The sequence below is a fragment of the Taurulus bubalis genome (genome assembly GCF_910589615.1).
Source record: "Taurulus bubalis genome assembly, chromosome: 5".
Lineage (NCBI taxonomy): Eukaryota > Metazoa > Chordata > Actinopteri > Perciformes > Cottidae > Taurulus > Taurulus bubalis.
Genome location: NC_136593.1, coordinates 14,619,472 through 14,636,252, shown reverse-complemented (window position 1 = coordinate 14,636,252; position 16,781 = coordinate 14,619,472). Strand labels below are relative to the sequence as shown.

Sequence of the window (16,781 nt, the reverse complement as noted above, 5' to 3'; positions counted from 1 at the left end):
CTGTTCGATTAAGATACATTATGGAATAAAACATTTAACTGCATCGAGTACAGACAGGTGGAATCTTTGATAAAGACCATGACACTCGGCTGATGTGCTGAACGTTACTGACCCCTAGTGGACAAATGGTGGTCACACAGTTTGAGAGCAGTCATTTATCGTGCTTCTCATCGTCTCGACAGTATTTCCAAGATGACGTTGTGTTGCATGAATGAATGAAGCTCTTCTGTTAAAAACAAATATACTAGATGGTCATTGTACGTACATCTGGTCTTAATATGAAAAAACTGGGAAAACAATCCAAACACAAGGTTCATTTATAGCTGTTGTGTGTCAGATAATCATTAGCAGATGGATTTTATGTCCTAGTTGTCACTAACAGATTTTCATTCACTTCATGTACAGTTCAATTAGCTGCCTGACAGTAAAAAAAAAATACAACCTGGGGATAAATATGGTAAATACATTATAGCGATGTGGAAAGACCTTCAAAGTGGCAGACACATGTGGCCAATTAAATCAAATGATGCTAAAGTAATGTTTCCTAAAGTGTGTATAGGAATTACAATGGTATTTAATATATACGTTTTCCTACTTTGCTTTGTTTTAATAGCATCACCACTTTCCCCCAGGTATAGAAATAATTTTCAATCTCATCCATATGTAACAAAGACAAATAGGATAATTTAACACAATGTTTTTCTCGATGAATGACATCTGATTATAAGAGTGGAGAGACGGTATCCTTGGTAGCTTCACCTTTAAGACAATACATAGAAAAAATGTATATACCTAAGAACCTAAAATTTCCAAAAATGTCGAACAGTGGTCAAAAGTTGATATCATCTGGGGGACAATCTTTTCCATGGAATATATATCGTCAGACATTAGAGCAGATATTTACTGTACACTCTATTAAGTGAGGGAGAATGTCCTCAGATCATAAAAGTAGCAATACCAAAATACAGAAGTCATCTGTTGCAACCAAAAGTCATGCATTCATAATTTTATAGTAGGTAAAAGTAGCCGACTAAAGTATTACCATAAAAATACAGTAAATAAAAGTAATTTGCACTATGACGCATTTCAGAAAAAAATATAATTTTAGATTTTTATTGATGAATTATTGTGGACTTAAATCACTTAAACGCTGCAGCATGTTAAGAGCATATTTAAATGACTTTATATGTTACTGTGTCGCTTGAGCCTTTACACCTGCTAAACATTAGAGTTGTGAAGATGTTTCCAGCATTTACCTTTTAAAACATGCAAATGGACAACATAAAGTTATAAACATTAACCAACGTTCTCGATTTGCTAGAGAAAATGATTTTTAAGTACATTAGATATTTCTATATTATTAGATATTATCATTTGAACATTTGTCAACTTTTGTCCAATGTTTTCCAGGACACTCAAGAGTTCATTAATGTACAGTATTTACCAACAATAATTATTTTTATAAATGTTAGTATTACAATTGTGTTTTGCTACCTTATGGTATAAACAATTAATTATAGTTTGTCATGTTGTCAACCAGCTATACTGTGCATTACTTCACAAAAAGAACAAACAAATAAGAGTAGCTTTTTACTGTTTTTATTGTTGCTGGAGGCTCTAATACAATATGAATCATAAGCTTTACAAAATAAAAACAAAACAAAAATACAACAAAAAGATTCCCCTCCAAAATGGAAACAGACAAAGGTTTCCACTGAGACACAATGACAAACTGTGACCCCCAACAATGACGTAATAGGTGAGGAGAGAGAAGAGTTGAATAAGCTGAACAGACGGGGGAGGCATGTCATGTTATACACAGTGTCGGGGGCTGGGTTGACGACGTGGGTGTAATCACCCGGTGATTATAACAGTCCATCCCCATGTTCGATAAATCCACATCTCCACTCACTGCAGCCCCACACAGGCTCACATGCATGCGGACAGAGTGGAATAAAGAGTAAAAAGCTCGTAACGCAAACCGAAGGCCGTCCTCGTGGTTACACCGTTTAACCATAAGAATGAAAGTTATACACCGACAGTAATAATTTTATACAAATATATCAGGGGGGGTGTCGTAGAGAAAAGTAGGTGCTCGAGATAAATTTGATGTACATAAAAAGGACGGCCCCGTTGAGCCTACGCCACCGACAGCAGTGTCCGTTTCCTCGACACAGAGGAAGAGCTGGGCCAAAGTCGCTCATTTGAAACCGATCACGGACACATTAGCTGTGAGAACATCAGGGATTATTACTACAATGACCCTCACACTGTAAGATTATCATTAACCATGGTAATACTATCATTATATTTATAACATAGGAGAGAAGAGAGGGGTGAAGAGAGACAGGGAGCGTGAGTGAATGGCTTCATGGCAGATGAGATGCATGAAAACAAAACCAGACAGACAAAAAAACAAATAAAAAGCTATGCATTTTCTCCTTTTTTTGTTTTTCCACAAATAAACAAGAGTGCAGCACTGAAACAGGCTTGGAGGGAGAGAAGTAAAGAAACAGAGAAAAGATGGCGGAGATGAGGCAGAGAGAGTGAGAGACAGAAGAGAGAAACATAAAACAATAGCAACTCTAGCTGGTTTGTTTGCGTTTGAGTGCCTCCATCAGGTCGACCTTCAGGGCCTCTTGCTTTGACTTATCAGCCAGAGTCTGAACGCTCCTGTGAGAGAGAAGACAAAAAGAGAAGAGAAACCATCAGCGTCTACAAGAGCACAATGGGAAAAAACGGCGAGATAGACTGGAAAAGTTTTCCCAGCGAGACAGAAACACTGTAGGAGTCCAACCCCTGTGTGGAGAGAAGATGATGAATACACATCATCATCACACACGGCACACATTAATGTCAGGCAAATAAAAACCAACAGTTAATTATGTGGTGACATGCAGTTGAATTATGTGCTTCACCTGAAGACCCCGTCTTGGAGCAACATTCACCATCCTTTACATTTAGTTGAACAAAGTTATTTCAAGATGAAGAATTAACTGTGATTGTATGTGCAAATATAACATCTAAATCGTCACTGCATTTGCTTTAAAGGAATAATCAAGCAACATAATTACGGTACTATTTGTTAAGCAGTGACTTCCCATGTTCCCTTGAATTTTTGAAGAAAAATGTTTTTCTCGCATCGAGCCACAGCCGGTCTTAAGCAATAGAAATATATCAAAACATCCGTTTAAAAACTCTCACACAACTAGTGCAGCATGATCACAGTTGCAATATCCAGCAATGCACACATCTCTGCTAAAACCAACTATTTAAAACACAATGGTAAAGTTCGAGCAAAGATCCATGTGTTTGTGGAGTAGTGAGCATGCGACTGGATAAATGAGACCTGGATATGCTGCAGAAGTTGTGTGCGGGTTTGTAAACGGATGTTTTGATAAACCTTTTCTGTTGGTAAATACTTAGCCCAATTATTTCAACTAATTGAGTCTTTACTATTTTTATTTTTTTATTTTCTGTTCACCGTGGAGGCATGCAATAAAAACAATTCAAGAATTCATGGCAACACGGAGCCAGTAATTGACTATAAATGGTCATTTTATAGGTAAAGTTTGAACCTTAAATCTATTTGAGTTTCTGAAGAAAATAATTCTGTTAAACAGAGGGGGGTGAATACTAACGTTTATCAGATGTTTAAGGTATCGTTACAAAGCGGTGCTTTCACACACACGCACGCCTCTGCACTCAGAATAAACACACCATTTAAGAAAACCTTATTTGGGCAACAAACTGCAAAACATCAGGGGTGGCGACTGCTTTGAATACTCTGACATGGTTTGTGCTCGTCTGTTAGACTACAAGGTAAACAACACAAGCACAACATGGCTGCACAGCTGCTCCATGTTCAACACTGAGGAGCATGAACATGTATTAATAATAAGTCCCACATACACACTCCAGAGTCACCCGAGAGCCTGAACCCTCACGAGCACATAAAATACATCGAACCATCCGAGACCTGCGGGACTGCCGCTGATCCTAGAGCAGGGGTGCCCACACTTTTTTGGCTCACGAGCTACTTTTAAAATGACCAAGTCAAAAAGATCTACCTACATTAATAATGCTTATATCTATGTAAAGCATTATTAATGTATAAATATACAGAGTATACTTTATATTTACAATATTGGCGTACCTTGCATAACGGCATGAACCCTTATGACAATACAATTTTGTACATTTTTGGTCATTACATTTTGCTCTGATGACTTCACTGCATGGAACCAGCAGGGTTGCATAGTCCGGACAGTAGCTGCTGGTAGTCAGCGTCAGGCAGACCAAATGGTCATCAGTCATGGTGGAACGGTGTTTGGACTTAATCTTTTTCATGTGGGAAAAGGCTGACTCTAGGGCTGCAACTAACGATTATTTTCATAAACGACTAATCTATCGACTATTTTTTCGATTAATCGACTAATCTAATGACTATTTCCCATAGCAAATTAAGAATAGTAACTCAAAATGTTGGAATTTGAACTTCAAATGTATTTGAGTAACAAGATCTGAACATCAGAACATCATCATAACAAATAAATTAAATAGTAATACAAATTAAAGTGCAAATATGCTTTAAAAATAAAGAAAAAGTACAAATAAAGCTTTAAAGGTAACTCAACGTAGCAATCAAGCCTCTGAAAGTGCAAAATAACTTAAGAATAACTGGGCTGCAAGTGCCATTCAAAGTCCAAAAGTTTAAAAAAATTGTCCATCCTACCCGATAATTAAAGCGCAAGGGTTTAAAAGTAAATCAAAATGACTCATTACAGGCCCACGTCTTGCTGCTCCCTCCTTCAGGGAAACACACAATTTACACACGCTTTAAATTGTAATTCAGAAACGTGAGCATATTGACATGCTCTTAGTTGGTTGTATTCTCCATGTTTAACAACATGGAGAAACTCCTGTATCTCCGGACAGAGCTCTATAAGCCATCTCACGTCAGTGTGCAGCAGGAAGTCAGAGTGACTGCAGTCCTTCTCCAGATGCGCACAGAACATCCGTCTTTGAAGAGCTCTCGCTCGATTAGACGATCTTTGTTGCCACATCCGTGATCTCTTTCATGTTTAGCGTTGCAGCGCATAATGCTTGTTGGTGTATTATGCAGTGGTAATTAAGGAAGTCGGGGAAAACATCTCCCTGTACTTGGCGATACATCCATTCAAGCGGCCAACCATTGCGGACGCAGCTTCCGTAGTGATTGACATTAATTTGCACACTGGGAGCTGGGTTTTGTCGCTAAAGTTTTTTTAATTATTATTATTTTTTAAATGGCATGCGATCTACCCGCACTACCTCCACGATCGACGTATTGGGCACCCCTGTCCTAGAGGATGACCGTCTTTCACGGCGGTTCCTAGACGACCTAAAGCATCCATTGGTAGCCGCTGTGTCCTCTCAGCTTGTTGGGAAGGAGGCTGAATAACACCTTCAAGTTGGGCTTTGGTGAGAGAAACTGATAATAGATCATTATACATGTTTTGTTTATGTTTAATATTGTTTTAGTTCTAGGATTTTATTTTGTTTTATTTGCCTTAGGGAGCAATTTCTTTGAGTGTAACCCAATCAGTAACCGTTAATTCATTCTTTATGAGCTGAAAGACTCGATAGAATTTCCATTCAGGGTTCAATTTATGACAACACCATGCAGTTTGAGGCAAAATCCATGCAGTTGTTGGTTTGCGTGCAGTAAAAATGTATTATTGACTATTCTGAAAAAAGATGTATTTGAATATTTCTGCATATTGAGGTCCCTCACAGTCTTGGAATGACGTGTGTTAAGATGTTAGTCCCCATAGTAGACAATCTTTTTGAAACTTACCGCCAACTTTTCTGATTTGTATCATTTTCTACTTTACTTTCACAGTTGGCTTGTTGTAGATACAAACTGTATTGACATATTAACAACAAAAGCGCCCCACAAGCTTTTTTTCTGACGTTTGCCTAAGATCTAATGATGTTTAATTACACAAACATCATCCCAATGCCCACAAAGTCACTACATGACACTAAACCTAGAAAGATGAGGTGGACTGATTGGTCAGCTGATGTGACATTAATTAACTGATTCCTAGTATTGATATGTAGGAGCATGTTATTGTCTTCTGTAAAAAAGAAAGATGGGACATTACTAATTCTCATCAAAAATCAGCAGGTTGAAATAGTTTACTCTTAAAAATATTTTTCGAACAGAGTTATTTGTTTTAATTTATAAGGTTGTGTATAAACAGCATTACTGACAATTATAGGAACACAATTAAGATGATTATCAAAAATGCTGGTTCCTTAATTGGATTGATTTATGAGAGACAGTTTTGGAGGATAGAACCAGGAGGCAAGTTCACACCAACCTTCAGTTTGAAGGTCATCCCGTTTTTTTGTTGTTTTTCCCCCCCAGTGTTTTTAGAAGTTTAAAAAGTGTGCCGAGTGAGCAGCTTTAGATGGAATTATCAAAGATATGTCTGAAGTAAATTAATATCTTTCTTCCTTTCAAGTACTGTACAAATCGAAGAGTGAGCGCCACGGACAGACAGAGTTTATTTTGTACTTACCAATACACACCAAAATAGACACACCAACACACACATGCCAAGTTGTACCTCTGACCCTAGTCAATGAAGATCTGACGCTGGGTGAGGACCTGCGACAGCTCCTTCTGGAGCTGCCGGTACTTTTGGTTATCAGGCAAAGACTCAATAGATCTGCAGCACCGAGAAGAGGCAGCAGGGAAGGAGAGGTGACGAGAGGGATTCACAGGAGGACAGATGATGAGAAGAACGGCAGCAGAAATGTGGGGCAGAAGGCAATAAAAAATAAGATCATAGGAGAGGGATAGGAGAGGAGGAGGTGAAATGAATACAGAAATAATTAAACTGAAAAGAGAGGAAGCAAAGGTAGGTTTAAATAAAATATTAAATAACAAATGACAGAAATTGACAAAAGATGGAAGACAACAGCTGTTGGACAGGTCAGCAGATGCAGAAGTGAACTGACTCTTCTCTCGGTGAGTCTGGTGCAAGTAAAAAAACATAGTTTCTGCAGACCACACTGACTGGAAGTCCTGTAAAAGAAGAGAGGGTGGCAAGTCATTGAAGCAACTCATGTTGTACCTTAGGCCGTTGACGATGTCCTTGGTCTTCCCAAAGTAGATTTCATTCAGCGTGGAGCGAATCTTGTTCTCCATATCCTGGAACACGAATCAAGACATTCTTAACTTTAAGTCCGCCTCTATTCTCCGGTTATCAACGACAACATTTTTAGTCAATTACCTCACTGACTAGATATGCAGGCGTGTGAAATGTGCTGAACATGATGCCCAGTGTCACGGGCTTTTCTCCATTAGTATTGCACTACTGTATTATATTATACAGAGAGGTGTTTTTGTTACCCGTTATTATGATACAATACAAATCAACATTACCACAAACTACATCATTCCAAATGATCAAGTTGAATAATTGCCTATAGATAAATACCTCTATAAATTGAATGCATTTCATCTGATTTCAATGTAGGAAATTGCAGATTGCATGTTGAACTATAATGTCAAAAGAGTCAGTTAGAGCTTGATCACTCTTTAATCACAGCCCTTTCCTGTGTAGATCATACAAAAGCAGTATGTTAATGTTATTCTTTCATAATCAGTTAAAGACTATACAGGACGATGCAATTACCGGCCCAAACATCCATTCTTTCACTGCGAGTGAAAATGAGCTCACTCATTTTACTGCAGGTGAGTTGAATCAGTCAAAAAAGTAAAACAAGCAGGAATTCAGCAGGTATACTGACTTCGACAAGGCGGCCAATGTTGGCGATGTGGGGTGAGGACTCTCCAACTGTCTCATCTTTTTCCATCTGTGAAAAGATGATACATTGAGTTCATGGGTGCTTACAGAGAGGTTGGCTGTGTCAGCAGTGGTTTCATGTTTAGTTCAATGCGTACCTGTCTCGTAAGACTGCCGCCCAGGTTCATGGTGCCGGAGCCGGTCTTGGTTGTCTGGAGCCACAGCATGACGGTGGAGGTGAGTTTGTAGTGAGCAGTACGACCGCTGGACTTCTCCTGCTCGCACGACAGACACAGCAAGCAATGAGACTAAACTGGGAAGTTTTACACCGCAGTCTAAAGATTTATGATGCTAATCTCTTGCATTTAACTAATGTTAACTGTCAGCTACAAATGTCATGCACAGGCTTTGTCTTTGCCCGTTCTGACTGCCTCTAAGAAAACTAAAAGTTTCAATTCAAATGTCAACCTAGTTCACATCAGCTGATTCTCACCTGCACCTCCACCACATGGATGGAGTCCCAACACCCTTTGATCTTCTTGGATCCATCCCCGGCCTTCTTGATGAGAATAACTCCAGCGAAGCCGTGATCCAAGTCCCAGAGGTACACAGAGGACACACCACCCTCAAAGTACCTGAACAAACATATCAGAGGTCACAAAAGGGCGTGACTGACTGTTTATTAAAACTTCCCACGAGATTGCTTCCTTGGAACTCACAGGTCTCTGTACTGGTCAAAGGCGTTATTGGCTTCGACCTCGAGTTTCCTCAGGCGAGCAGAAGGCATTGCACCGTCTTCAATGGGTGGTTCATACTTATTACTCCACGGGGATCTGGTGAATTAAGAAGGACATTACAAAATCCATCAAAAGCCTTCGGCTGAAACGTTAGTGTCAGTCACCGGCTTTGGTCTATTGAACAGATGAACTGCTCATAGTGTAGTTAATGTTCTTTGTCCATGTCTGAGGTGCAGTATTAAACTCGACCTGTAGGAGTCGCCGTCTCGATTGTAATCACAGAGCAGATAGTCTTTCCCCACCACCTTGTCCCGGGCAATCTTCAAGGGCTGGTCCACAGAGGAGAGGAGGTCCTCACACAGACTGGGCACCTGGAAAACAAACGGAGAGAGAGAAAGCTCAACATCAACAGATTGTTTTCCGCAGCAGCGATGTGCTTAGCTGCAAAACATTCCACAGAAGTTTGTAAAACATCTCAGGTTATTAAAAGTGTTCTGTTTGTCTTGAGTGTCAGCGAGAAACATAAGAGCAAGCTATATTTTGCCAATGCTGACTTCCTGTATGAGATGCCAAATTCTAAAATTTGCGGGGACTGAAGGAACAGAATAGACTAGCTAAAATGGTAGCCTTTTATTTAATCCACTCATTTTGGTCAAAAATTAACTGGAAGTGTATGTCTTTTCTTTCACATTCCAGCTCCAGTCCATGAGCAAAGGTTACTGAGAGGAGCTGGAATTAAATATCAATGAGAAACATAATATCTAAAAGGATATGGTGGTACAAATTACTTCTCACAGACTGACATGGACTCCCCTCTCTATGTCCTCCTAAATAAGAGTAAAGACACAAAGGAGGCACTGTTTCCCTAAAAAAAAAAAAAAAAAGAAATCCCCCCACCCTAAACACACACCTGGCAGCTCAGACTGGGTGAGACAAGGGAAGGAGGGGGGACACAACCCAGTGGGCCGAGTGTGGTAGGGGAGGTAATGGAGAGAAGTGGAACAAACAGGAAGCAAAGAGGTGATTTCAGGTGATTCTGAGTCACCAGAAGAGTTTGAGCGGAGATGGTGCAGCCAAAAAGTGCCTGGCAGTGGAGGTGATTGACAGCTACGATAATAATCGCTAACAACCGGACACAGGGAAATAGGTGAGGAGAGAGCCGATGCCCGGGTAGAGAGAGGTTAAAGGTGAGGGAGGAGGAAGGTGAGTACGTGGGGGCCTGGGTGGAAAGGAACACATATGCCCACAACACAAGTTGCCATGCAAACAATGGTAAAAGTGTGATTTGATTTCTGTCTGATTTAGCTTAATATGTCCGACTCAGCTGGCACTGTGTGTTAAAACCCACAAAACAGGTCTCACAATTTCAAAATGTTTTGGTGTTGCACTGAGGATTTAGAAGAAAAAAACGGGACTTCTTTTATTACATCAAATACTAAAGAATAGCTTCAGTTACCCAGATGTCACACGATATAACAACAAATATGGAAACAAGAAAAAAAACACAAGTGGCCCACCCAACAACACATATATTTCTGATATGTACCAAACCCAGACCTGCGCACAACTATTACTGTAATTGTACACAACTGTTTACAGGGTGACTAGACACAAATGTATGAGTACAATTGCAATTTGAGTCAGGATCTGTGTACATATCAGTATTGGCATATTTCAATATGTTTGGTCTGATATATTGTTCAATGGGTGTGTTTATAATATCACTGCAGGTATTACAACAACAGCTTCTGCAGTTCGTTCCATTTTTGGAAAATCAAATATCTATATTGGCAGGTGTGCGCTGGTCTGCTTCAAGTCTGTTGTCATCATTTGAGTATAAAATAATGAAGTTAAAATAACAGCCCTGCTTGGGAAAAATAAGAGCTAACAGCCGTTAATCCCTCACAGACGAAATATGTAGGCTATTAATAATAATAAATTTGATTTATATAGCGCTTTACAAAATACTCAAAAGCACTTTACAAACATTAAAATCATCATAAAAGAGCTATACAATAATAATAATAAAAAAAAAGGTATGTGTTGTATTAAATGCATAATATTTACTATTTAAAAAGGTAAACCAAAGATTATATACAAAATTGGCCCTCCATATAATGCTCTACCCTCCAGGTAGCTCTCAGTCACAAAAAGGATGGCGACTCCAGATCTATATGAAAAAAGCCTACTTTTGGATACTACTGTGTGAATTAAATACTTGACAAATAATAAAAAGTAGTGACTACTTTATAATTGTATTCAGAACTTTAGAACATCAGATTTTCAAATAAAATTGAGATAGAATGCGTCTGTATTATTAATTGAGAAAACATAATTGTTTATTACTGTATCTCACTATATGATTTAATCACGATATGATGCCATTGAAAGATGATGAGATATCATATTGAATTATCACCCAGCCCTATAGTTATGTGCGTTGTGATGAGCCTCCAGTGAACATATAGCTACAGGGAAGTAGGCGAGATTTTGACTCAAATATTGCATAGTCATAGATTGGGGAAGTTTTTTTTGTGTAAAATCCATAACAGACACATTATAATGGACACAGTATTTGTATATTTCTCAAAACATGTCTGTGTTTTCCTCTAAAGAAATTCGAGAGGACAAAGCAAAGACAGTAACTCGACAGTAACTCACCAGGTCAATGAGGTCACTGAGGTTTTTCTCAATCTGCTGAGGAGGCAGACGCCTCATCAGGTCCAGGGCACAGTCCAGCTGCTGGTCATTCTGAAAACAAAGAGACGGTTATAACACTGTACCATCAGATTATAGTTAAATACATCCGTTCAAAGCTTCACAGCCCTGCAGCTTTCCTCCAGACTAAATTGTTTGTGTCACATTCAGTGTGTAACTGGATACTGGTATGTTTCTATTTGCATCAAATTAACTTTACAAAAACATTTATTTTAGCTCCTAAAATAATCCTCATTTTAAATTTTACAAATCCCCAAATCAAAAATTGATTGGTGACACCATATGACCAAGTTTCAAACAACTGTTATAATGTATTTCACATTATAACAGTTGTTTGAAACTTGGTCATATGGTGTGAGGCAATTTGACAGAGAGGAGAAATAATGAACTCCACAACATTGAAGAACATTTTGAGAAAATTATATCTCTATTGTTTCTAGATGCAAAAAGTGACTTACTCATAAAACATTATGTAGTGTAAAACCATGTATGTCATAGCAAGTCAAATATTGATTATTCAATGATTCAGAATACTTCTTGTGCCGGCACAAAAATACATTTTAACTGAGCGCAAAGTTACAACACCATTAATTTGTTCAGTGTACACACACACACTCACACTGGAGCCTGACCGTGTCAGTGGCACAACAAATATGTAGTTTTAGTGAAGCTACCCTCAGTGATGCCAAGCAGAGCCACCTTGAGTAAAAAAATAATAATAAAAAAGGTTTTGGTAGATCATACGGGATCATTGAGGAGTTCACTTGGACTTCAGTATTATGTTCTTGCTGAGGATTAAGAATGTTTTGTTCAAATCCAGAATCTTCCTGCCACAACACAAAACACACACAAGGTTTCCACATCCCCTGAGGTGCCGTCCTGTCTTGAGCACATTATGAGGCTTCAGCAGTCCGCTAGACAAATTAAGTGTATCTTCCATTTCAAGACAACCTTTTGAGTACAAAATGTCTTCTTTGAGTTACTATCCCGCTTCTGCAGCAAAAAGTAAACGCTGCGTGACAATAACACAAGACTTTGTTCCAAGAAATATGTTGACTTACTCAGACTGTTAAAGCTTCACAATAACTTAACATAAACTTTTTTATTTATTTTTACGCAGAATGAGGACTATTGATTTTGATGAGGACTCAGTATGGTATGCTCTCTTAAAAAAAAAAAAAGACCACTACAACCTCCTTCCCATCTCACGAACAGCAGTATGACAAAGACCTGCTACATTCTGTATGAAGGTATGAGAGGAGTTGCTGTGCAGGAAATATCCACACCCTTGCAGGCAAACTCTGCTTGCACTGTGAAATTACAGACACATTTTCAGCTCAGTGGGCGGAACGGCACTCATGATTCGTCATGTGAGAATTTGCAGAGCAAAAAGCTGTTTGAGATAAAATAGTACTTGGCGCCAAATACTTTTCTGCACTGTGAAATTAAATTAGGTCAAACTTTTGACTATCAAACTAACTAACATGTGCATGTGCTATCAAAGGATGAGTTAATTTGGCTGTGAGACGTGTGTCACAGAGAACAGGTGGCAGATATGAGGGGAATCGCTATCAGCTTATCATCAAAGGTGGTGTGGCAGAGAGGCATTTTCAATAAGGACAAACGGTACCAAGGTGACCAACAAACCGGTAAATGACAACACAACTGTAATTTAGGCAAAACTTAAATTGTATTTTTGATTTTATACATAGACTGTATATAAGAAGTGGACGTAGTCATTGTGACGTCAACCATTAGTTTCTGGATTGCTGTTATGAAGCCTTGAGTCCGGCAATTTTACCGTCGCCATCTTGGAATATGGCCATTTGTTACCAATGAACGGAAGTTTCCATATTGGGAATAAGGAGGAGTGACAGTGACGCCGAATACGTCCTTGGTAGCGGTAGCAACATGTCAAGCATACTCCACTTTATGGTCTATTTGATTCTAAATGGGACAATAATTTACTAACTGAACATAATGCTGTATTGTTTACTGAGGTAATCAATCCAGTGAGAAGAACAGTCATTTTATCAGACTTCCACACAATCAGACTTTCTTTTGCACTATTGCAGAGAGAATGCAAGTTTAAAGACACTTCTGCATTGGCTTCACTCCGCAGAACCAGAGGTGGCCGCCTGGTTTTATATGTTGCCAGTACAAGACAGTTGAGTAGATTTTGTTTGGGGCATCAGACAAGCCAAATATATACCTTTACAAGACTCTAATATTGATCATGCTCTTGGTACTGAAGGTGATTTGTTTTCTCGCTGCACAAAGCTGTCGATTCAAGTAAAAGACTCTTGACGTTTTAGTGCATCCATTAAGTTCCTGTGAAAACTTCCCCGTCTGTGGCAGCTGGGTTGTCTGAAGCAACCCAAAGAACCCAAAACATCTGGTCGGACATCACTGACTATAGTATTAATCTCTGAACCAATCTCTTTCCACACAAACATCCTGGCAGACCATAATCCCTCACCGTCTTCCCACACGGTGATCACTGTCAAACACTGTGTTTGAAGAACAAGAACAAGCTGACCGAATCATAGCAGAACAAATTAACTGAACAAATGGCAGTTTGGAAGGCATACGTTTCAGTGTTTCTCACAGGAAATTGGAAAAACATGGCCACATGTGATTGTCAAACTAACTTCAGCCTGGTGGTGTGCGACCCACAATAAATTGTTGAACACTAGCACCTGATGGCTGATCGTGTCTCATTGGGCAAACTCCCGACATTGAGACCTGAAGATCTGATTAATTACTGCAAAGCGAACGTACGAAGTGACCGATCAATCAATCAATCAATATTGTGAAACACCGACTATATCAATGTAGGAACTGAAGGTAGGTTTTGTAGAACTATCAGAAACACTGTAAAGTGTGTGGTTTGTAACAAACACCAAAAAAAAAAAAAAAAAAAAAACTCTATCATCACAATGAGCCCAAAATCACTTTTAGTTTCCTTTTTTGGTTACATATTTGAGTTGTTTACTGAGGATTGTTGTGTTATGTACTTAGTCATCCAGATGCAGTTTATGTTTGATAATGGTGTCAATGTCCCCAATGAACTACAGTTTGTGAAGCAGCTGGTCAGTCTTTAACTCTTGCAGATAAACATTCCTTTAGGTTTTATCCAGGAGAAAACATTCCTTTAAAAAACAGTCTTCCCTTTCACTGTGTGATATTAAACGAAATGTAAAATATTTCACTTTATGCAGGCAAGTCAATTGAGACTTAATGAATGTATTCATACATACACATATACACATACATACATACATACATACATATATATATATATATAAAAATATATAAAAATACAGAAAAGACAGCACAGCACTGCATGGACCTCCCCCAGGGGTTTCTGTTTCTCTCCCTTAAGTATGCAGTGAGCAGCAGGATATAAGTGAGCAGGGGAGGACAGACCAGCCACAACATGAAACTCTGGGGAATGTGCAAGAAGATGTAGGAAGTTGAGTAATACTAGAGGGACAAACCCATTATTAAGATAACCCTAACAGGTAACTGTGTATGTCCCATTTCTTTTTATCTGAGCATTATAAGACAGTGCCATAAAACCCACTACTACCGTAGTTATAACATTTTACAGTACCTGCATTTAGGTTCACTTCCAATGTTGCATAAATGCGTTTCTGATCACTTTGAATGTATCATTACAAACATCATCAGTAGTATAAAAAAAAATATATAAGAGCACAAAATATAAATATTGTTTTGCCCTGCTACATTATTTATTTGTTTGTTTTACTCATGTTATTCAACTCCCTTTTAGATGTTGACAAAACTCTCCAACTTGGCTTATCTATGAAGTGAATCCTTTTAAGTGCAAAAGCTTAACAGAGTATACTCATTCAACTGCTTGCCGGTCAAAGGACAATGACATGTGATAAAGTAGGGAACCCTTTTTCCATAAACATTTTTCTCAAGGTTGACCCTGAACATAACAGAAATTTCTAGGCAATACATCCCGTGCCATTCCCTCTCCTCTGAGTTGCTTTTTGCCTGTCTTAAAATCTCTCTCAGCTGATGAATCAGTCCACACCATCAGACACCTGCGCTCCTTGACACAATGTTTACCAGCGCTCCTGTGTCTGTGTAAACACTGGCTCAGACCAACAACCCACGGGGTCAGGGGAGGCGGTGAGGCTCAGCCAGCAGAGTGGATGAGGTGAGGCCGACGAGATTGGGCGGCTGGGGAGAAAAACCAGCTGCTCTTCCAAACTCAAGCAGAAGACAATGTTGTCTTCACTACAAAACACACTTTTATAAACAATGACTATAAAATAATCCTCCATTATGCTAGAATAGCTCAAGTCACATATATATTTTTCAAGCTTAAATACATGATCAATTACAGTGATTAGATAGGAAAATGCTCAAAAACATGGAATGAGTAAACAATAATTGCTGATTTGAGTTTAACGTTTTCTATATTCAATGTTAGCAAAGTTAAGATCAAACTCGCAAGGCAGGAACGCCTTGAGGAGGTTAACAGCTTGTCATGGTTAGGAATAGGAGGAGCAAGCAGTCTTATTTTAGCTACAGGCAACCCGGCGCTTGACTATATTAGCCTGTGTGTGTGTGTGTAGGGGGGGGGGGGGTGGGTGTACACACCTTAAATTAAGACTCCTCACTAATACTGTACACGTACTTGTGTCAAATCCAAAACATCCTATGCTAACTTTATGACTACGGGGCATCTAGCTTGGCTACCTGCTAGCTAACTAACTTAGTGGGTAGAAACAGCTGCCAGTTTCGCCACGGAGCCAATTCATTCGTATTCGATACGGGGAAGTTTTTGCAAACACAGCAACTTAGATGTGTATCGGTGATTTATACACTTGAATCCCCTGCTGCTGCGCTCAGGTTACCACCTAGCGCCTCCAGCTAGCGTTAGCCTAGCTTCGCACCCCTAGCCGTTAGCAGCAGCCCCACCAGAACCCTGTCCCCGTCCCTCTCTCCTCCAGCTCTACCGCGGCCCTTACCATGTCTGCGGCGGTCTCAGGGGGGCACGATTTTACCGATGACTGTACACCTTCGCTTTACTATGGTTCAACAAGTAACTCCTCGCGTATCTTCTTGATGTGTTGTTTTTATAGTCCCCCGCGGAAGATGTTTTGTTCGCCTCTCCCTCACTGAACCCAGCCCTGTCAGCGAAATCCACTTCCTCAACCGGGCTACAGGAAGGAGGAGGCTGCAGTCAGAAAACACAGGCCTCAGTTGCACATCCGGGTCACTTTGGGCTTTCTCTGCAGCAGCCAATGGCAACGGAGCAAGAAAGGCATTGCCAAGTATGGAAAGAGAGGAGTGGTGCAGTAAATGTGCACTCAGAGAAGGCAGTAGATAGACAAATATACTTAGTTGTAATACACAAAAATCTTCATTCACTTTTTTTTAAAATTTATATTTACAATGTTATACCTTTATTTCTAAACCATATCGTCTGACATAAATTATGTGTAAAGTGTCATTATAATCACTTTATAATGCATGTAGGCTT

At 39.3% G+C, this 16,781-nt stretch overlaps 1 protein-coding gene across 2 annotated transcripts; it reads right to left on the bottom strand.

Annotated features, from left to right (window-relative positions):
• Positions 1 to 1,583: 1,583 nt before the first annotated feature.
• On the bottom strand, positions 1,584 to 16,448 carry capzb (capping actin protein of muscle Z-line subunit beta). Of its 2 annotated transcripts, XM_079218542.1 has the most exons (10): positions 16,267 to 16,448; positions 11,201 to 11,290; positions 8,789 to 8,910; positions 8,522 to 8,635; positions 8,296 to 8,437; positions 7,961 to 8,077; positions 7,807 to 7,872; positions 7,128 to 7,204; positions 6,618 to 6,719; positions 1,584 to 2,673 (listed from the first exon to the last, which is right to left on the bottom strand). In XM_079218542.1, the coding sequence occupies exons 1-9, from the start codon at positions 16,267 to 16,269 to the stop codon at positions 6,626 to 6,628; spliced, it is 825 nt and encodes a 274-aa protein (XP_079074668.1). In that variant the 5' UTR covers positions 16,270 to 16,448; the 3' UTR covers positions 1,584 to 2,673; positions 6,618 to 6,625. The 2 variants fall into 2 exon arrangements, with proteins under 2 accessions (XP_079074668.1, XP_079074669.1); XM_079218543.1 differs by lacking the exon at positions 6,618 to 6,719.
• Between the last annotated feature and the right edge of the window lie 333 nt (positions 16,449 to 16,781).

Excerpts from the sequence above, each read along its gene's own strand:
- capzb (XM_079218542.1), bottom strand. Across the intron at positions 8,911-11,200 it reads TCAGTGACCTCATTGACCTG|GTGCCCAGTCTGTGTGAGGA; the intron begins GTGAGTTACTGT and ends TTTGTTTTCCAG. Across the intron at positions 7,205-7,806 it reads ACATTGGCCGCCTTGTCGAA|GATATGGAGAACAAGATTCG; the intron begins GTCAGTATACCT and ends TTCGTGTTCCAG.